This window comes from Camelus dromedarius, chromosome 15, assembly GCF_036321535.1.
Source record: "Camelus dromedarius isolate mCamDro1 chromosome 15, mCamDro1.pat, whole genome shotgun sequence".
In the NCBI taxonomy this organism is placed as follows: domain Eukaryota; kingdom Metazoa; phylum Chordata; class Mammalia; order Artiodactyla; family Camelidae; genus Camelus; species Camelus dromedarius.
Genome location: NC_087450.1, coordinates 34,036,428 through 34,058,350, shown reverse-complemented (window position 1 = coordinate 34,058,350; position 21,923 = coordinate 34,036,428). Strand labels below are relative to the sequence as shown.

General features: G+C 33.9%; 1 protein-coding gene across 4 annotated transcripts in view; it reads left to right on the top strand.

Annotated features, from left to right (window-relative positions):
* The window catches only part of EML4 (EMAP like 4), a 124,024-nt gene that overhangs the window by 47,230 nt on the left and 54,871 nt on the right, over positions 1–21,923 (top strand). For 2 of the 4 annotated variants that reach the window (XM_010997142.3, XM_031466913.2), the window contains exons 2-4: positions 7,292–7,474; positions 18,651–18,780; positions 21,577–21,750. In XM_010997142.3, coding sequence (XP_010995444.3) covers positions 7,292–7,474; positions 18,651–18,780; positions 21,577–21,750 — 487 coding nt within the window. The remainder of the gene's footprint in view (positions 1–7,291; positions 7,475–18,650; positions 18,781–21,576; positions 21,751–21,923) is intronic. The other 2 variants (XM_064494543.1, XM_064494542.1) reach the window with 1 other exon arrangement.

Genomic DNA, 21,923 nt, shown 5'->3' with positions numbered 1-21,923 from the left:
TCATTTGTGACTTTGGTTTTTGAAGAAGTAATGTTTAAAGACTCAATTTTCCTTTGGATGTATTGTATTGATTTTTGTGTCTCTTATTAGCCTGAGAATATCATGAGACATACAGTTTTACAGAAACATTTTCAATTCACTGTGTAAAAATCTACAAATTAACCGAACTTGTATTGAAAATTTGGGTGCATTACTAAGTAGATTTACATCATAGCCAAAATTAGCTTTGCTTTTCTTCTTCTGAGAAAATAGTTTAAATTTTGTTCACAAAGAATTTTTCTTGCAGAAAATTCATCTAGAATAAAAGAGTGAGTATAAGGAAGCAAAATCCACTGAAATCCCACTTCTCAGAGACATGTCTCCAGTCTCTATGCACATCCGTATGTGTATATATGCCTATGGATATACAGTTCTACAGTTTAAATACTGTCTGCAATTTTTTTCTCTCTATAGTATGTTGTTACTCCTACTAAACTTACTTGTTTATGATTTTAAATATATGCTATACTCCTTAAGAGCTACATAGTGTACAATAGTACAACTGTTTATTTAGTCAGTTCTCTGTTGATAGTCTTTTAGGCTAATGCTTTCACCTTTTTTTTTTTTTTTAACTATATAAACAATGCATGGTGTTGTTACTGGAGTCTCATTAGTTCTTTTAATCTGTCACTATCATTCTGTTCACTGAGACCTGCCCAGTGTATTAACGTAAGTGTGTTAGGAAGGGAAGATCACAGACTCTTAATTTTTTTAGAAATAGTTGTTCTTTGGATGCTGTTATGTCTAATAAACATTTTTGAAATGGACTATTTCTTTAAAGGCTCATAAGTAACAACTAACATTAGGGTTATATCATTTGCATCAAAACTACCATAAAAACCATCTGGTTTAGTTGTTTTTTATAAAGAAAAAACTCAAGAGTGCTTTGGAAGTACAACTCCATTTTTATCTGTTTCGGAATTTAATTTGTAAAGAATACTCTCATTGTTCTCAAAAAAAAAGTGAGTAAATCAGTTATGTAGTCTAGTCATTGTCATTCCCCATCCTCTGAGAAAAATTACTAACTAACCTCCACCTCAAAAAAGTGTAATTCAATAAATGTTTTAATTATTTATATGACATAGATATTCTATTATCTATACGTGTTTCATGACAGACCTATGTATCTAATAGCTGTATCTATTACGTGATCTGCAGAGCCTTAAATATTTACTATCTGACTCTCATAGAAAAAGATTGCCAACCCTGCTGTAAGTCAGGGTATATACACCTAGAAGTGGGACTGCTGGGTCATAGGATGTGGGCATCTTCAGTTTTACCAGACAGTGACAAATTCTGTTTGTTTTTACCTCAAAGTCATTGCAAGGCAGTTAACTGTCTACCAATAATGTACGAGAATTTGTGTGGCTCTGTATCCTTGGGAATATTGGGATATTGTCACACTTTAAATATTTTTGCCAGCTCGGTGAGCATAGAATAGTATTTCATGTGGTTTTAATTTTCCTTTTCAAGATTATTAATGAGGTGCTTGAGCCTCATTGCATATGTTCATTGGCCATTTATGTTTCCTTTTCAGTGAGGTGTTGAGTCAAGGCTTTTGCTAATTTTTTCCTATAGGGTTGTTTGTCTGTCTTATCGATTTGTAGGAATTCTTTATTCAGGATCCTAACCCTTTATTGGTTACAACTATCTTTTCCTAGTTTGTAATTGCTTTTTCTCTTTATTGTGTCTTTTAGTGAACAGAAGTTCTGAATTCTAACATAGTTGAGTATCAGTTTTTACATTTAAGGATAGTACTTTTTGTATCTTGTTTAGGAACCTCCTCTCTAATTGCAGGATATGAAGATATTCTCCATTATTTTTCTAAAGATTTTGTAATTTTGCCTGTAATTCTTTAATCTACTTGGATTTGATTTTTCTGTGGGGTAGAGATAGGGACTTCAATATACTGAATTTTAATGAATTTGTAAATTTTAATTTAACTTTAGAAGTTCAACCATTATTTCTTCACATACTTTTTTCAGCTAAAGTCTTTTGTTCTCTTCCTCTGAGACTCTAGTGACACAGATACTAGGCCTGAGGCAGTATGTATTTTTTCTCTATGTTTAAGTTGTACACATCATATACATAATGTGTGTATGATATATGTATTTAGTTTTTTGAATAGAAGAGATCCTAATTTTAGAGATTATTTTCTCTTATAAAAGATTCAAAAAGCTTGGTTATCCCATATCCTGTAATGTAGGAAATTGGATTGGAAAGGAGTGTTCCAGACTAGCATAGTTAATCCTAACTGCAAAGAAAGAGGCAGAAAAGGTATGAAGAAAGATTAAGTTTGAAAATGTAATACTTTAAATTATTTAATTATAAATATAATGGCCTCCAGGACATCATTTTATCACAAGTAGTTAATATTCTCAGTGAAGACTGAGTCCTCTAGAAGTGGATGCATTATAATTCTGTGCCTTTATGAGGAAGACAAGAAAGTAAGTGTTCCATTTTAGAAAGATTTACATGAAATCATTGACATTCAAAAGGTGCTAGCACGTATAGGCATGCCTCATTCTGATATGATATTGGATTGCCAACTTTGAGATATTTAGAGCAGAATAAAATATATTTCTCTCTTCAGAGGTAACATTTCTTGACAATTCAGAAGACAAATTAACTATGATTCACTACGGTAAAAGCATAATGAGTGGCTGCCATTATAGTTTTAAAACTATAATATTGGATATTCTAGTTTACTGGTTACATGTAAATTTGCTTGTACTTCTAATAAAGGAGACTTTCTTATGCCAATAAATAGATTAGACTGATGAAAAAAGAGGTTTCTGGACCTTATTTTTCTCTTCTTTTCTATTCTGTTCTTTTCTTTTCTTCCTTCCTTCCTCCCTTCCTTTCTTTTCTTTCATTTCTTTCTTTTCCTCCCTTAGTAAGTTTAAGAACCCTTCGAAATTTACTTGTTCATATTTTAACCCTCAGGGCTAGGAAGTATTTTGAGAAGGGGCAAAGAAATAAGACACTACAACAGTATAAGGAAAAGGAATTAATATCCTTGGACTAAGAAAGGGGAGTGGGAAAAGCCCCTAGAAAATAGATATGTTCTATTTACTGAACAGATACATTCCTAAAAAGTTTATTGTGAATGCAAGTGTGGTACACTCACCATTGGGAGAGAAAAAAATGAGAGCGAAGTTTTGAAAATGAAAAGAGCAAGCCTGACTGATTCTGTGGAGTCATCTGAGGAAGGAGCTCTGACCCCAACTTGCTGTGTGCGCACAAGTAACTCATCTAATTTCTCAGAGTCTTAGTTTACTTATCTATGAAATGGCAGGAGGGGTTGTTGATCTTTAAGATAGTCTCTGTTCTGGCTTTTGTAATCAGTGAATGTAAATTTAAGTTAATTGCCTTAGGCTCTGATAAATTCCTTTGTAAAATTGGAATACTGTGCCTGGAGAAAGTTGCTTTAAGAAATCAAGCTTCAGAAGCACTGTATTTTAGCTTAAATATAACTTTAAAATAACATATGAAAAGTAACATGATACGTTTTTATTGTGAAATTCAAATAATGCAGAAATACACTAAAAAGCAACAATTTCCCTTTACCCTTATCCTTCTAATCTCACTCTCCGTGTCAGAAGTAACCCAATTACCAGTTTGATTGTGTATGCTTCTAGACTTTTTCTATGTGTACATTATATACAAATATAAATACGAAGTTTTTGTTTATATTTTAGAAGTATGTTTTGGTGTGTGTGTTTTAATAAATTACTCAGTACGTGTTCTGCAATTTGCCTGTTCCACTTAAGTTGTCTTGTAGATCTTTCCAATTTCTAGTTTATATACCTGTCTCATTGTTTTTCGTTGTTGCTTGGTATTCTGTGGTGTAAATATATCATAGCTTATTAACCCCACCCAGGGACTTGAGGTCATTTTCAATTTTGTGGCAATAGTAAACACTATACAGAATAGTAACTTACTGACCTTCACTATATGGCAGTGCTGTGCATTATTGCATCTAATAATCTCAAACCTGAGATAAGTACTAATTAGCATGAAGAAATTACATGAGGAAACCAGTCACAGAGCTGGTAAGTAGCAAACAGATTTATTTAGGCAGTGTAACAATGTGGAGCTGATGCACAGCCTACCACAGCTTTTATTGGATTCCCAGAAAGATTGATGTCCCTGAAGAGATGAAGGGACTAGATATTAGGAAGATGTTACAAAATTTCATAGCTGTAAGGAACTGTGGAGATCAACTACCGTGAGGCTTTGCATCTCTGGTGCTGCTGCTGCCTTAGTTTGTGTGACCCTGTACTTGGTCATCCACACTGGGAAACTTGAATGAGAGAAGGAGCATTATGATATGATTTTTACTGAGATAGCAGACATGTTTGTCCTGGACAGATTGAGACACACAAACACCTTACCCTTGACCTAGGCCACCATCACCTCTCACACAGGTTACTGCATTAGTCTTTGCCTCATCTCCTTGCACTTTCTTTTACCTTGTTCGAGTCCATTCTAACACAGCAGCCAAAGTAACCTTTTAAAAACAGAAATCTGATTCTTACCACTTAACAATTTATACCCCATCTGGCTTTGTAAAAGAACATATTTATTCAGTCCTCCTGTGGTTATTGTTAAGATGCAGTGTGAAATAGAGTAAAGGGCATGTAAACTGTGAGTCAGGAGTCCTCTGTTTGCGTCTCAGATATCAAGACTAGTTTGGTGACCTTGGGCAAGCTATTTAACTTCTCGAGCTATTTCCCCAAATATAAAATATAGATAGAGCAAGGAGGGGGGTGAGGTAATAAGTATGAAAGGTACTATATAAATGCAGGACATTGTTAATAGTTAACTTCTTGCTTGTTAGGCCCTTTGAAAAATTGTCTTTGTGTCTTATCACAGTATCTGGCAGGTCGTGGTAGGATTTTTACAAGCTAATCCACCCTTCATGTGACTATCCAAGTTTCACAAAATAAAAACCTTAGTCATTTAAAAAAAAATCAAAGTCTATAAAAGTTAAGTGACTTATGAAAAGCAAAAGAATATGTTGGTACTAAAACCCAAGAATATCCCTTTGGCATTACAGGCTGATAGTCTTTCCACTAGGCTCTGCTGCCTGCCCCTCACCCCCAAATTAAGAAGATTATATGTTTATAAAAATCACATAAATATTTTACCTGTGACTATAATTAAGGTATATAACTCATCTTTCATAAATTAAGAACAGTTTAGAAAGGCATATCCATGTAATTTAATGACTTAATCAGGAGCTTTAGCTTACAAGTGATGGCTTGTAAAAAGGGAGTTTTTTAAGATTACATAATGACCTAAGAGGAATATTAGAATAGCTCTCAGAACTAAAGGCTCAGGACCTCAGAGAATAGAACTGGAACTCAGGGCAGTCAAGACTTTATCACTGACAACCTTAGGTCTGTATGTCCTTATAACTGACAAGCCATGAAGGATGGGCTATACCTCTGGGAAATTTGGGAGGACTGCATTTGGCCTACTCATATCTCACAACCACTTCTGTGGTAGTATTAGATTGAACCATATGAAATGACCAAAAGTCAGTCATATCTTTACCAACTAAAAAGGCCATTTCACATGCTTCAACCTATTAATAACAGTGCAGAGTGGTAGAGAGGAGAATGAGGCATCATAGATTGACAGCCCTAATAGGACCTCAAAAACTGGTGGAGTTCCACAAAAGAGCTGCTGTTCTTCCTACTAGAAAAAGGAAAATAGGAAAGCATTCTGGGCAGACAAAAATATAGTAACCATAGTGTAACACACAGAGTGTGGATCAGCTAGCATTCAGCTAAACTGCTGTGGAAATGAGAAAGACCTCAAATAGAAATTTCTGAAGTGAGAAGCTGAAGTGTTTTACCAGTCCTCTTCTTAAGTATCTCAGATTTTGACAAATCTGCCTTTTATGTAATAAATGTGCCCAGAGCTTTCAAATTATACCTTTTGTACTTTTCTGTTGTATGTTAAATATTTATTGGATGTTAAACATGTGCAGGGTGCCTTCCTCATAACAGTCATATTTAAAGATGAAGAAATTGAGGTTCAAAGAGGTAAAATAAGTTGCCTAAGGTTGCATAACTAATTAATATGGAACTAGAATTTGAAGTCTAAATTGAAGTTAAAACCTAGCTTTTCATTCCATCCTAGTACTTCTCAAAGATTGACATTGAAATATCTCTAAAGGCAGAATAGAGTACATATTCATGCCTGAAATGTCTGTAGGCATGTAAGATCTTACATACGAATATGTTTACTACTCCATAATAAATAGTGATAGCTTTGATAAATAGTAATAGTAATAATAAATGCTGGTAGATTTTTAAATGCTGAGGGGTTTGTGTTTTTTAAACTCAAACTTTCAGTTAAATTGTCTGCTTAAGATGTCTGGCACATTATCTCAGTATGAGAAAAACAGCATAATGCCTTATTGAGTGAATGACTGACCCAGTTTATATCATTCAAGTCAAATCATTCTTATATAAGAATCTAAATTCCCCCCTGAATTTACATGCTTACAGTGAGTGAATTAGCCAGTAGCAATTGGAAGAAGTTTGTAATTGCTGTGTTAGGAAAACTATTTTTTGTTGTTGTTGTTCTTGTTACATACCTAAGGCAAATATTAGCTATGTGCTTTATAGAAACAAAGCCCTTCTTTTTGATAAGAGAGGTGGGACACTGAGGGGAGAGAAGGAGCAGTGAAAAGTCTTTTGCTAGTTATATAGTGGTTATTTTGTGGAGGATTTGGAATATAATTTATTAAAGATGGAAGTAAAGAATGCTTTCTGGTCATTGATGCTGTAGGTAAAGGGTTCACAGTCTGACACATAGAGAAAAACTGAAGTGATTTGTACTCCTTTATTTTCATAAGCAAATATTATAATGATATTATAAGTAAGAAGGATGCTTTGAATAGTTTGCTCTCTTGCAAGTTTCCAGTAGTCTTCAAAGTGATACGTTTAGGGAACATTTTGGTGAAAAAACAATTAAAGTAATGGTATAATATATGGGAAATTTGACCACAGGAAAATTTTCATAATTTTAATTACATGTCAGATATTTTAACTTATACTATTTTAAATTAGTTCCGATACCTAGGAAAGTCTTTACAGAAGTCAATCTGTGTAAAAATGATTTTTTTTTTTCAATTTTTCTCATCTTTTAAAAGACTTCTCTGGTACAGTTTTATGTTAGATTTTCTCGTAAGCAGTTTACTTTTTAAATAGTTCATATTTTCTTTATTTTATAGATGATAGTATTTCTGCTGCAAGTACTTCTGATGTTCAAGATCGCCTCTCAGCTCTTGAGTTACGAGTTCAACAACAAGAAGATGAAATCACTGTGCTGAAGGCAGCTTTGGCTGATGTTTTGAGGCGTCTTGCAATCTCTGAAGATCATGTAGCCTCAGTGAAAAAATCAGTCCCTAGTAAAGGTAATGTATTGTAAAGGAGGAAGAGTTTTGTTTTTTGCAGCATTTTCTTTGAAATAATATATTAAACTTGTGTATTTTGTCAGTGACATTAAGATTGGGAACATAAAATTATAGTTTCTCTTTTGGATTACTTGTGATTGTAGTTTGTTTTCCATTTCCTTTTTCTTTATTCTCAAGAAATTCTGAAAGTTTATTATTTATTATTTTAAATTGGGAATTTTTATGTAACGCCATTGATTGTACTTACAGGCTTTTATGTCATAGTATTTGTGTGAATTTAGTAGCTTGCAACTAGATAACAGTTTACCAAGGGCAGAAACTTGAATCATCTTTTTGTGTCTCCCGTTGATTTAGCATTGTATTTTGAACATAGCAGGTAAACACTTACACTTTCTGAATGAATCCTCTTATCATTACAGATATGATTTGAACCATTATAGTTCATATAGCTTCATTCTATGCCTTCTGTGGTCTTAGTCAGCAGAATCCTGTAGAAATTAAACTCTGAAACTTATTACCAGCACCAGTTAAATGGAAATTTTAACTTCCAGACTTTGGGTATTTTCATAGATTGAAATAAATGGTTAACAGGACCCTGTTACTCTTGAGTTTGGAGCAGATGTAGTTTGGCCTTTCTCTTCCTCCAACCACCTAGAAGGAATTTAAAATTCTTTCACATTAATCAAATAATTGAATGTATCATTTCATATATCTTACTGATTTCTTGGTAGAATAAAAGGGCACAGGCATGATTATCCCCATTTGGAAATGGGACAAGGAGAAGATTCACTGGCTTACCTCCCTACTGTTACATGTCGATGAAAATGATTAACTTAGGGAGGAGTCTTAACGTTAACTCCTAGGTTTTAGCTAAAGATCGGATAGTTAACCAGGGTATGAGGAACAGATTTGAAACAAAGATTATGTATTCAGTTTCTGAATATTGAGTTTAAGGCATATATATATATATATATATGGTGTATAGATAGATACATATTGATAGCTGAATTATAGGTCTAGTCTTCATGTTAGTCTTGACTAGCAATAAAATTTGGGAATGTTCAGCTTATGGATAGTTGAAGCCATAGAAAGAGGATGTAAAATGAGAAGGCGGCTCAGGATAGTTCTGTTGGGAGCTCCAGTATTTCAGCAAAGCAAAGAAAGTGATTCATGTTGCCAGCTGCTACAGAGAGGTCAAGTAAAACAAAGACTGAGAGGTGACCATTGGATTTGACATTTATGAGAATATTAGAAAGCTCTCCAAAAGCAATTTTAGTGTAGTGATAGGATTACAAATCTAATTGCAGTATTTTGAGACGCAGCAGTGGAGACTTGTGGAATCAAGAGCAGCAACTATAGCCACTCTTTTTAAAAAATTTACCTGAGAGGAGAAGAGAGTAGTAGCTAGAAGAGGGTACTAAATTGAAGGCCGGTTTTAATTTTTATTTTTGAAGATGCTGTAGACTTGAGCACAAAAATATGTTGAAGACAAAAAGGCAACAGAGAGGAAGATGATATTGGTGGGGGAAAGGTAGTGGTAACTGACGCAAGTTTTCTGACACTTTGAGGAAGGGTCTTAGTAAAAAAAAAAATTACTGTTAGTCTTAGGTGGAAAGAAGACTACTTCTGAGATAGAATGGAAAGAGACAAAACAAAGTGGAGGTTGATACTCACAGTTGTCAGGGCTGAAAGTGTCACTCCTTATCACTTTCTCCTCAGGAGATAATGATGCCCTTTAAAAAAGTAAGACAGTTCCTAGGTGATAAAAAAAAAAAAAAAAGGAGTAAATGTTTGGAGTGGTTAGAGAGTAGAGAATGGAAGATCACACACGTGAAAGAAATGCTCAGTGACCCTGACGATATTGAAGTGGGAAATTTTGAGGGAGAGGGGTTGATCCTGCCTGGTTTTGTGAATCCCATTCTTAAACCTCCCACCATCAAACAGTCTGGACCTTTGTGTTAATAGTGCAGGATTGATCTTTTCCGTTAGTGGTTAGTAAGATAAGTGTATCAATAGCATGGGATAGGACCTAAGAGTTTGGCAAAAGACTTCGTTGAAACCACTTGGGTTAATAATGTTATAATGTGAGTTTTTAATTTTTTTGAGAACCAACTTTGAGGACTGCCCAGATCAAGCCAGGAAAGAATTTATTTTGTTACAAATGGATTTTTATAAGAGAATTCTAGAGTTATTAGAATAGAAGATGGGCAGATCAGTTAATGTATATGGGCTTTTCAGGGAAGGTAAAACTGCATAGAGAGAGGACAAGTTTTCTATAATTGACATATATACCCTCAGCTTCTGACTCTGTGTAAGTATTTTAAATCCTGTAAGAGAAAGTGACTTGCTATTTGGTGTCATTTTAAAAAGTTTATTTTAAATAATTTATGTTAGCCTAAATATTTTTAGATTTGTATTATGCTAAAACAATAGTACATTGTAATCTTGTGTTGAGAAAAAATTAAACAATGGTTTTCATTATTTCAGTAAGGTATTTCAGTAAAGAAATAGACTTTTCTTTAAATTCAGCATATAGACGATATTTTGTATGATACCTCAGTTACTTAGCACCTGCCCTGCCTGTTTTGGTGCCATGAAATACAAATAGCTATGGTTCCTATCCCCCAGGAACATACTTTTTGTAGGTTGTCCTTTTCTAGTTGTCATTCATAATTCCTGTGTCTCTAAAATAAGTTTCGAAACAGTTTTGTTACAGGCTCTTTAGTGGAGATTTATCTAGTTCTGGAGCCACCTGCAGCTGCTACATCAGAACTTTTTCTTTCCACATAGTACTACCAACTCTTAAATCTTATTAATAATGTTATTAATTAGATACTGAGTTCCTTTCCATTAATCCTACTTCATAAATTTACTTTGACTGCTATTCTTATAGTATTGTAATGTGATTACATGTTAGAATGGGGTCCACCAGTGATTATTCTTTAAAGTTACTGTATTACTTTAGACATAGGCTTTGAATTGCTGGCTGTAAAATGGATTGATGAGGGGAGGATTGGTTATATAATAATTTAGGGAGATAATATTTAAGAGATGAGCAGAGGGGGAGGATATAGCTCAGTGGTAGAGTACATGTCTAGCATGCACAGGGTCCTGGATTCAATCCCCCAGTACCTCCATTAAAAATAAATTTAGCAAAAAGAAAGAGAGAGAGATGAGCATAATTCATTAAGAATTACTCTATTAACTGTTAGTGAAAAAATTTGACCAATTATGTTTTCTAGTATTGATCTAGAGAGCTGCATAACTCAAGTTTTATTAATTTTATTTTTGGCAATTCTAAGCAGCTTTATCTTGGAATTTATATATAGTATACTATAGAAAGTAATTGGAAGAGAAATACTAATATTAAGTGATTCTTCACTATTGTCATTTGTATATAACCTTAAAAAGATCAACTGTCAATTTTGAAATTAAATAGGATTAATGTATTAATGGTGTAAATATTTTGGAATAAACATTTTAAGCAAAGTATTTTCTAACCAATGAAATTATTTTATAGGGATTTTGTGTTTTTTCCTTCAATTAAAAAGTGAAGAACCTGAAATTAATGTAATGTTATATGTCAGTTACACCTCAGTTTTTTAAAAAAGGTCGAGTCATTTCTGATACTGTGGGAACATTTTATATGTGAATTTTTCTTAGTCCCCTGTGAAATTAGAATTTGTAGTATTCACTTTCGCATAAATTGCTGACAGGACAATAATCACTTCCATCTTCTTAAGGTATTTACAATTTCTAGAGGATTTTTCTTTAGAGGTGAGACTAAACTACTTCGGATAAATAGGTAGAACCCTTCTATTGAAGCTATAGTTAAAGGTATAGGTCAACTTCCTTGTTGAGTGAATACAACTATTATATAGTTTTGCTAGAAGGTGGTGATATGGAAACATGACTTGGCTTCAGGTGTGGCTAAAACTAAATGTGTCTGCTAATGGTTTAATGATGTTCTATATCACTTCATAGTAGTATTGCCATTCAGTAGATGCCAAAATCAGAAACACACCTAACTAGTCATTTCAGTATTTTTAATTCTCTTCTTTTAGTTTATCCTTGCCAGTGTGCCAGTAGTATTAAAAGCTAAGCCCCATTTTTTTTTCTTGAATATATTATGCCAGATAGTTAACTGAGGTAGAAAGTTTTCCCAATAGTTTTTAAGGTGGCCAGTCATTTAAATTTCTCATATACCTTCTCTTCTGTTGGAGAATTCTTTCCTTTTGACGGCATATGTTCATAATATATGCACCAGTTGCAGCTGAATCCCTGCCAAAAGAAAAAAAAATTACCTGTACTCTGGAGCAAAAGGGAAGGCCTAGGGAACACTTTGGCAGTTTTAACTGCCAGAAAGACAAATTATGTCACAGCTGGTGCCTGGGAAACCCATTAAGACCTCTTGGGGTGACCAAATGAATGTAATTTGAGAATACAGCCCAGTGGCAATATGTGAAGACAGTCTGTTAGTACACAATGGTACAAAAGCAAAGGAGTCAGATTATCTGAAGGTGGGAAATAGTCATTTTAAACCAGGAAACTGCTGGTAAACCAAGAGTATCAAACATTGTAACTGCCACTTGAGAAATGAGAGAACCCAGAGACAAACTTGAAATTTAGAGGATGTCAGTTCTCCAAAAGAAACATTCCTAATTATGTAGAATCTGAGATAGTGTACAGGCACGGATCTGTATCATTTGGCTCTTACTCCAAATAACATTTGTGAGAAGACAAGGATTGTCATGGTTTTGCTGTAAATGTTGTTTATAAGTAAATTACATTAATCATGTTAGAAGGTGTGAACTTCCTTGGTGGAGTCCTTGGGCTAAAATGATTCATAATTGTGGTAGGGGATGGGAGAGTGTCCTATTATTTTAACTACAGATCAAAGACTTCTAAGCTGCTCTTTTTATATGAAAGTGTATGAGTGGATATTGCCTCAGATCAGGCAGCAATTACCATTTACAGAGCTCCATTTCTCTATGGAAATCAAATGGTCTTTGGTCATTTCTACTCAAAATATACTTAAAAAAAAAATCAGTGGCCAAGAGTTAAGAGGACAAAAGTACACCTTCCTGTGAGACAAGAGGAAAGGAGAAATGTACAGATAAAATTCCAAATGGAAAAGATAAAATTTGATGATGTTATGTATAGTCCTCAATCTTCTCAAAGAATGAACCACAGTAATTGACAGATTGAAAAAGGTGGCAGGGAGCTTGAAAATGTGAGGAGAGTGGAAGAGGTATGCAGCTAGGGCTGTGGGGCATATGATAAGGAATCTGAGATAAATAAAGGATTTTGAGTATTAACTAAAGTTCTTCCTTTATGGACCATCTTTATCCTTCTCTTGGTCAGAAATCTTCCCATCCTATAAGACCTCAAATTAATTCCTGAAAATGATCTGTTTTTTGTCTCTTCTTGGAGTTGTTTTACAATTTTATTATATGTCTCTTTTAGTATATTTATTGCTCTTGCTGGGTTATAAACCTTTTGAAGGCAGGGACAGTTTTTTACTAACATATTGGGATGACTCAATAAATAATTTGTTAAATGTGGCAAGAAGGTAGTTACAGAAACAGGAAGTTATTTTAAAAGTTGCTTTTTGGACAAAGGGATTGGGATAGATTCAGGAATAAGAGGATATTACAGATGAAGGTAACGAGATGGATTTCAGATTTTGAGATGTTGGATGTACAACAGTTCCTAGTAGTAACTTTACTGTGTGAGTGTAAACTACAATGAAATTCATTAGTATTTAGGAACTGTCAGGCGAAGGTATCAGAAAGGTCATCTGCTTGAGTCTATCATCAAGGAATATAAACCATAATGATTAGTATTCTCATGTCATGATAAAGTAAGATAAAGTATAAAAATTATCATTGGCATTTCAATCCTGGTATTATGATGGTTTCCACTGTGATTAAATCTAAATTAGTACCTTCCTGGTTTATAGACTTCTAGCCTAAATCTCTTCTATTTCAGCTGAGTTGCTGCTCAGAAATAGAACTTTTTTTGTACCTTTGGTTACTAGAGGTCACTATTGCTTCCAGTCTTGCAGGCTAATTTTGAGAGGGCTCAGACTTTGTAAGGCCTAAGCCCTGGGGGAGGGGTATGTATATATGCAAACATACATACGTGTGTGTGTGTGTGTGTGTGTGTGTGTGTGTGTAGAGAAAGAGAGTGCTAATGATACATTCTAGATATAAATTTGTGTAACTGCAATAATCATTTTTGTGCTCCTTTCTTCCACTTAGGTTCCTAATATTCTAAATTTCAAGAATATACTTTAGACTTTTCAACTGAAAAACAAACAGTTCCTTTTTGTTTGTCTGCTTTACTTAACTCATTGCTTCTACTTTGGGAGGTCAGTCACTCTTTTATTCAAATACTAAGGGTTCCCAGTACTGAGAGTTACCTCAAATTAAATGGTAGGATTGAAAGTGACCATGAAAATCTTCTTTTGGTCTTTTCTTGCTCTTTATATAAGGATCTAGGGACTGTCATAATTAGTACTATTCTCTGCTTAGAATTTCCTTTTCCCCTCCTCTATCTGATGATTTCCCACCTGCTATCCTGGCATAGCTCAAAGTGTCATTCCCCACAAGGCAGAATTATTTCCTTCCATTTACTTACCATTCCTTCTGCCTGGACTCAAATCCTGATTTCACTGCCTGCTACAATATAACCTTGAGCACATTAATAATCTCTCTAAGCTTTAGTTTTTTCGTCAGCAAAACTGGGATAATGGTAAATCCCTTTTAGGATTATAGTGAAGATTGGAGGACATAATAATTATAAAGTACTTAGGACAACAATGTTTAGCACTTAGCAAGTGCTTGGTAATTCATATTACTCCACACTACTTACTATATTGACAGTTGTCTCTTTCCTTCATCTTTTCAATGTACTAGGCACTGTTTTAGGTACTGGAGGTAAAAGAAATAAAAGACACTGACTTTGCCTCTGCAGGGCTTCAGGTAAAGTGAAAAGATAGATAACTCAATAATTACAACCATATGATAATTGGTATTAAAAAGGTAAATTTAGGGTGTAGTGGGTGCACTTAACTCAGACTGGAATTGAAGTTTCCTTGCAGGAGGTGACATCAGCATTCATCTATCTTCATGGTCTTAACATCCACTTATTGGTGCCAATCCCCAAATTGTTAATCTATATTCTAGACTTCAGCACATAAGAATTATCTGTCTTCTTACTAGATTGTTCTGCTTGTATGTCTTTCAGAATTCATTAATGCAAAATGTCCCCAAACTGAAATAATCATCTTTTAAGACCTAAATATTTCTTAAACCTGCTCCTCTTTTCATTTATGTGACTTAGCTCTTGTTTCAGGTCCCCATCATAACTCTGCTTAGACCACTGCCCTGAAACCTGCTCTTCACATAGCCACTAGAAGGTTTTCTCCAAATGCAAATGTGGTCCTGTTCCCTATAGATAAGATCTCCATGATCTAACTCTTGCGTACCTCTCCCATCTGGACTTTCCTCTACCATCTGAACTCTGCTCTTTCTTGTTCTGCATTCTCACCACAGAAAGATCTTTTTGTCTATCCCGTCCTCATGCCATACACACTTAAGCACACCACCTTGCTGTTACCTTTTTTTTTTTTTCACACATACTAGAATAAGATCCCAGTATCTTATCACCTCCCTTTTAACTGGCTGTCTCTTACTCATCCTTTAAGACTTTGTTCTGTATTTTTTCTAGGAAGCCTTTCTTGAACTGTGTCTCTAATCATCCTTACAGAATTATGTGTCTTTGTACTTTTATTATACTCTGTTCATAATCACTGTTACTGTACTTAGCCACATGTTTTCATTTCTAGTGTGATTCTCTTGCAAGATTTTAATTCCTTGGTGCTAGTAGCTGCCTTGTACTCTCTTGTAAGCACAGGCTAGGATCATAACAGACCCTGAGTAAATATTTGATGGGTAGGTGGATGATGAATATGTTAATTTAGGCAGGCAGAGGTTATTAGCATTTGCCAGAGAGAAGGATCATATAGGTGCAAGGCGCAGAGGAGTTAAAAATTACTTAGTTTAAGAGTTTATAATAAATTGAAGCGTGAGATGTGAGGTTGGGAGTGTCAAGAAATGAGCCTCAACTGGTAGATAGGGCCCATAGTGAAAGGTTTTCTTACGCCTTGCTAAGGAATTTAGTTTTTATCCTGAAGGCACTGTAGAGCCATTAAAGGATTTAAAATTGGAGAGTGACAGGTAGATTTACATTAACCCATTAATTCTAAGATGCCTGTGTTTCTTGCATTTTAACATCTCTGGAATTGCACTGCATTTTACAATTGATTGTGTCTTAACAGTTCTCATAGGCAACACTTCTTTCTAGTGCTGTTCAAGATAATGGTGTATATTACAATTGATGGCGTATTAAACTCAAAGACATACAGCATGTTTTAGAAAGGTATTCTGGCACAGTGTACAGAATGCTTTAAAAGCAAGGTAATACTGCAAGAAGAGAGAATAGAGATAAACTGAACATAATCCAGAAGAGGAATTTGAGGCAACAGTAATGAAGATGCATTCATTTAGTCATTTAGAAATTAAGTGCTTTCTATGTGCTAAGCATAGGGATACATACAAGAATCACAAAACAAGTAAGGTTTGCAGATACAGTTACAGATAATAGTAAGTGGTTTAAGTCAAAGTGGATCATAGACTTCAGTGTAAGGGCTTAAACCAGAAAACTTCTAAAAGAAAGTACAAATACAATAGAAGAAAATACAAAATACAAATGTCAAAGGACTTTAACTAGAATATATAAAATACACTTACAACTCAGTTATTAAGCAGACAGACTATTTTAAAAATAGGCAAAAGATTTGAATAGATACTTCACCAAAAAAGATATATATGGATGTCAAGTAAGTACATGAAAAGATATTTAACACATTTAGAATTAAGGTAATGCAAATTAAAACCACAAGGAGATACCACTATGTGCTCACCAGGATGGCTAAAATTTAAAAGTTTGGTCATTCCAAGTATTTGCAGGGATGTGGAGCCACGCAAACTCTGTATAAGTGTTAGGAATTTAAATGGTATAACCACTTTGGAAAACAACTTAGCAGTTTCTGAAAAAGTTAAGTATTTACCTACCACCCAATCTAGGTATTTACCTTTGAAAAATGAAAGCATATGTTCACTCAAAGACTTGTATACTTAGGTTCATCATAGTTTTATTTATAACAGAAAACTGGAAACAACCTAGATGTCAACAGGTAAATAAATAAATGAATTAAAACATTGTGGTATATCCATATAATGGAATAGTATTGGGTTACAAAAAAGAATAATCTGTTGATACACTTACCAACTCAGATGAATCTCAAAATAATTATGCTGAATTTTGAAAGGCAAGCAAAAAAGATATATACTCTATAATTCCACTTTTATAAAATTCTAGAATGTGCAAACTAATCTATAGTGCTAGGAAGTAGATGAGTGATTGCCCGGAAAGTGAAAGAGGGAGAGATGGATTATGAGGGACACAAGGAAACTTTAGAGAATGATGGCCATATTTACTATCTTGATTGTGGTGATTGTTTCACACTAATTATATATGTGTCAAAACTTACATGTATGTCATGTAAGTTTGTCAGAATACACATGTATGTCATATATGTACGTCAGAAAAAGTAAATTGTACACTTTATGTGCAACTTACTGTGTGTTTTATCTCAGCAAAACTGGGGAAAATTTTTTTTAAAGAATTATAGAAGCAACAGAGGACTTAGATAACGTTGGTGATGTGTTGATTTCTTTTTTTGACATATTTTATAGTGGTAAAATATACATAATGTAAAATTTACTACTTTAACCATTTTTAGGTGTACAGTTCAGTGGCGTTAAATACATTCACATTGTTATGCAACCATCACTACCATCCGTTTCTAGAACTCTTTCGTATTCCCAAACTGAAACTCTATCCATTTGTTCCTCCCCTCTTCACACAGCCACTAATTATGAGTATTTTACCACAATAAAAAGAAAAAGTTGTCAGTATAACAAGAAGTCACCTGTTTGGTAGAGTACTATTAGATCTGATGACCAGTGACATTAGCATAATGTGGGGGTTATTGTACTATATTATATGTGAAAAATTTTCTAGGAAGTTTGAAAAATAAATATAGTAGGTCTCTTCCTTCCTCTCTTCTGATTCGTTCTGTCTGAGGCAGGGTCTAGGAATCTCTGTATTAAGGAAACACTTTATGGCACAAGTGGCCCCAAGAGCTATTGCTGTCAAAAAAATGTAGTGTTCTACCATCATGTTTGTAACATTCTAGGGTGCCAGCTATTTAGGCTCTATACATAAAAGTTTTTGCTTTCTGTGGTTTTATGAAGAGAACAAAAGAAACATGAGATTGGCCAAATATAAAAGTTAGATTTTCTTGTGTGTATGTGAGAAGACTTGAGTCCAAAAATTAAAAACTATTCTCTATTCCCAAATTTTTAAATAAACTTGCCCCTTAGTAGATATGGCTGTTTGATCTTGTGATCTGAGTCTTCCTGACCATACCAGCATACCTGTCACACATTTATTTCAGGCCTCCTACTGTATACATTAAGATAACAGAGGTTACTGTATATACTTATGCTTTATTTATAGGGAACAACATTCTAAGATTCAGCTTTTATGATTTCTAGAATTTTTAATTTCAACAGAACCTGAGCTATTTCTGAAAATTGACATGTGAGGATTTGTGGTTTTCTTGAAGCACAACTTTGAATCATGTACTTTAAAGCTACTGTATATGAAGAGCAAACCATTTAGCTAGAGAATGAGTCTAGCTGCAATTTAGCAACTTAGCATGGCTTTTCTATAGGTCTATTTTGATGAGATTAAATCTTCAGACAATAATATTGTATGCTGCATACAGGGGGAACAGTCTGCTTACTAGTTTTTTTTTGTGGGAGGGGAAGGTTATTAGGTTTATTCATTTATTTGTGTTTAGACAGAGTACTGGGGATTTAACCCAGGACCTCATGCATGCTAAGCATGTGCTCTACCACTTGAGCTATACCATCCCCCCTGCTTACTAGTTTTAAACACAAATAGACTTAAATTTTTAAGCTCCAATCTTTGAGAAATATTTGAAATATAATGTAAAAAGTTTTTTCTTAACCATCTCTAGGCCAGCCAGGCCTTCGAGAAGCTATTTCCATGTCCTGTATAACGAATGGGAGTGGTGCAAGCAGAAAACCAAGTCACACCAGCTCTGTCTCAATTGCAAGAAAAGAAACTCTTTCATCCGCTGCTAAAAGGTACCATTTATTAAAAAAGCTAACATTGCAGAATTTTTTTAATGTGATAATTCAGTCTACTTTTGAAAAGAATATGAAATAGAGCTGTATGGAATTCAAGTGAGCATGTCCTTTGAATTCTTTGCCTCTGAATGTAGAGATATCCAGCCTGTACTTGCCAAGTTTATATTCATCACACCTGTGGAGTTGTGTGAGGAAGCTTTTTGTTCTTACTAAAGAAAGCAGGCAGTTTTATTTCCTGGTTTTGTTTTGTTTCTTTTTAATTACGTCTTTTTAATCATTTGTTGATGATATAAGCATCACTATATTTAATGGAATTACATAAGTGAATTTTCCATAATAAGTGATACATTTGATAACAGCATTTTTAAAGGAGAAACAGAATCCTTGATATAAATCTATATTAGTGGGAGATTAAACACTATTATAACGTTTATTCTTTAACCATGACTATAAAATTGAGGCTTAATTTAAAATATTACAGTACTGTGCTATGTTGTGTGTCTGTAAGAGGATGGTGGGCAGGAGGGCAGTGGAAATACTGTAATATAAAACTTTCAGTGGATTACACATTTAAATTCTGTATGTTCTTTTCATCAATTAATTAATTTAATCTGTTTCAGTAAAATTGCATACAAGATTTTTCTGCCGTCGTGTAATTCCTAGCAAACTGTTCCATATAGGGTTTGGAGAAACCATAAGAGATCAACTACATAATCTTACAACTGTTTTCTTCAAAGAACAAAGAAGACTTTAAGTACTAGAATAATATTTAAAATGTGCTGATAGAAAGTGGTTGCCTCAATAAACCAATGCCAGTGACTAAATTATTCATCAGTGTGTGTTTACAGATATTAACCAGACATTTGACTACAGGAATGGTGAAGAAATAACATGATCTTTAGGCCTTTTAAAAGTCCCTTCTAGAATTCAGTCATTGAAGTCATTGTCATTACAGAATCTAGACTGTCTCCTCTGAAGTATGTCAAAATGTATTACCTGTGCTCCAATTTCAGGAGAAAAAGACAAATTATGAGAAGACAAATGTGTAGTGGAAATTTTTAATACAGTTTTTAATAAACTTCCTTGTTGTGTCCAGTAATAATTTGCATTCAGCCCATTTTCTTATGTAGCTATAGTTATGTGCAGTGATCAGTATTATGTCCAGTAGTGATTAAGCAATCTAAAACCAGATGAGTTTGTTACTTTATGATACAGGGGCTTTGTAATTTGCTTTTGAATATCCCAAAAGAAAAATCTCTTTTAGATTCTTCTAGGCCCACTTAAGAATAGAGGCTTAATGATATGCATTTAGGATAGTTTGCAGCCTGACAAGAAAGAAAGAATTCCTAATTCAGTTTTAAATTTCAGTTAATCTGATATTTTTGAGGTAGAATTGTATTTCTCAGCAGATAAAAAAATTGAACGTGAACAAGACAGTAAAGACCAGTCTGAAGTCAGATGGTATCAGAAATGAATCAGATTAAGAAATGTCACTGTCAAAATTATATTTTAACATTATTAACTATTGTAAATGATTAAATTGTATGTATTATGTATGTTTGTTTAAAATGTTCTTAAACATACCTTCTTTGTAGATTATGCACCTTAGAGTCAAATTACAAAATGTCCTTTGATTAAGAAGTGCAGGTAATTGATAGTTTTATACCTTTTTAGTCCTGGAATTATCGATTGCATCTGCTTTGTGCTATTGTCAAAAGTGTACAGTGTAAGGACTCTTATCCAGTGTGATCAGGAATGGCACATGCTTCATTAATCAGGAGCCAAAGTATGGAGTCATAAATTTATATATAAGTACCTTAAGTATTTTAACTTAAAATATACTCACATATATTCTAATTTGTGAATTTTTTAATGAAAGGCTGAGCCTCCCCCCCACCTTTATTTCTAAACATGCATCTCTGATTAGCTTCCTTGTTGACTGTTTTGCATAAAATACACCCATAAATCTTTTTTTTTTTTGGTAATTTTTAGTTTCATTTTTTAAAACAGTAAGAAAATTAAAACTCTTGCAAAGCAATATGAATTAGAGCCCATCTCTTTTTCTATGATTTTTTCCTCAATGTTTTATAATTGTTTCACTTACACAAAATTTGACAGCAGTTTTTTAACTTAACAGCAGTTTTTTTAGTAACTCGTTTTCATGGAGTCTTTATAGAGCATTTAACTTAGTTTACATGGAAATTACAGTTCTCTTTCCTATGTATATCTTACTAGTTTTCTTTGTATTTTATTAATTTACATAATTAAAATAACAAGTACAACTAACAAACAGTTCGGGGTGGGGGGAACACAGTTGACTCTTGGTAAGTTTAAAACTGAACTGATGGGAACAGAAGTACACTGAAGAAACAGGAATTAGAGAATAACCTACGAAGCATGAGCATTTAGTGTGCCTTGGGCGTCAGTGTGCTTTACGGAGGTGATGGAAAGTGTCACTCATGCTCTGATTTGGAAACACTGAAGTCAGTTAAGAAAGCTTCTGTTGTCTCCCAAAATCTGCCAAGATGACAAAATGCATTAGAGGTCATTTTGCTCTAAAGGGGCGATCTTCATAGGATATATTGCCTTAGAAATATAGTAAATTTACTGAAGATTTTAATAGCTTCCAGAATTTTTAAAGAAATATTTTCGTTATTGAATGAAAGCATTATAAATTGTATTAGCTGTATGGCTTAGGATTTTGATTTATAGTAACTTTTCCCATCGTTTGATATATATATATTTTTTATTTGTTTAAATATGTGTTGTTCCATGTTATACTTTATTTTACAGTGGTACAGAAAAAAAGAAAGAAAAACCACAAGGACAGAGAGAAAAAAAAGAGGAATCTCACTCTAATGATCAAAGTCCACAAATTCGAGCATCACCTTCTCCCCAGCCCTCTTCACAGCCTCTCCAAATACACAGACAAACTCAAGAAAGCAAGAATTCTACTCCCACCAAAAGGTTTTAACTGACCCCGAGTACAGAGCTAGGGAATGGTTGTAATGATACCTGAATTCTGTGACTTGAGAAAAAGTTAACTATCCATGGATTTCAAGAGAAAAAGCCTGGTGGTTCCCCTCCCCTTTCTCTGTTGCTGTAATTTGTATTTTACCAAATTGGAGAAGGAAAATTTG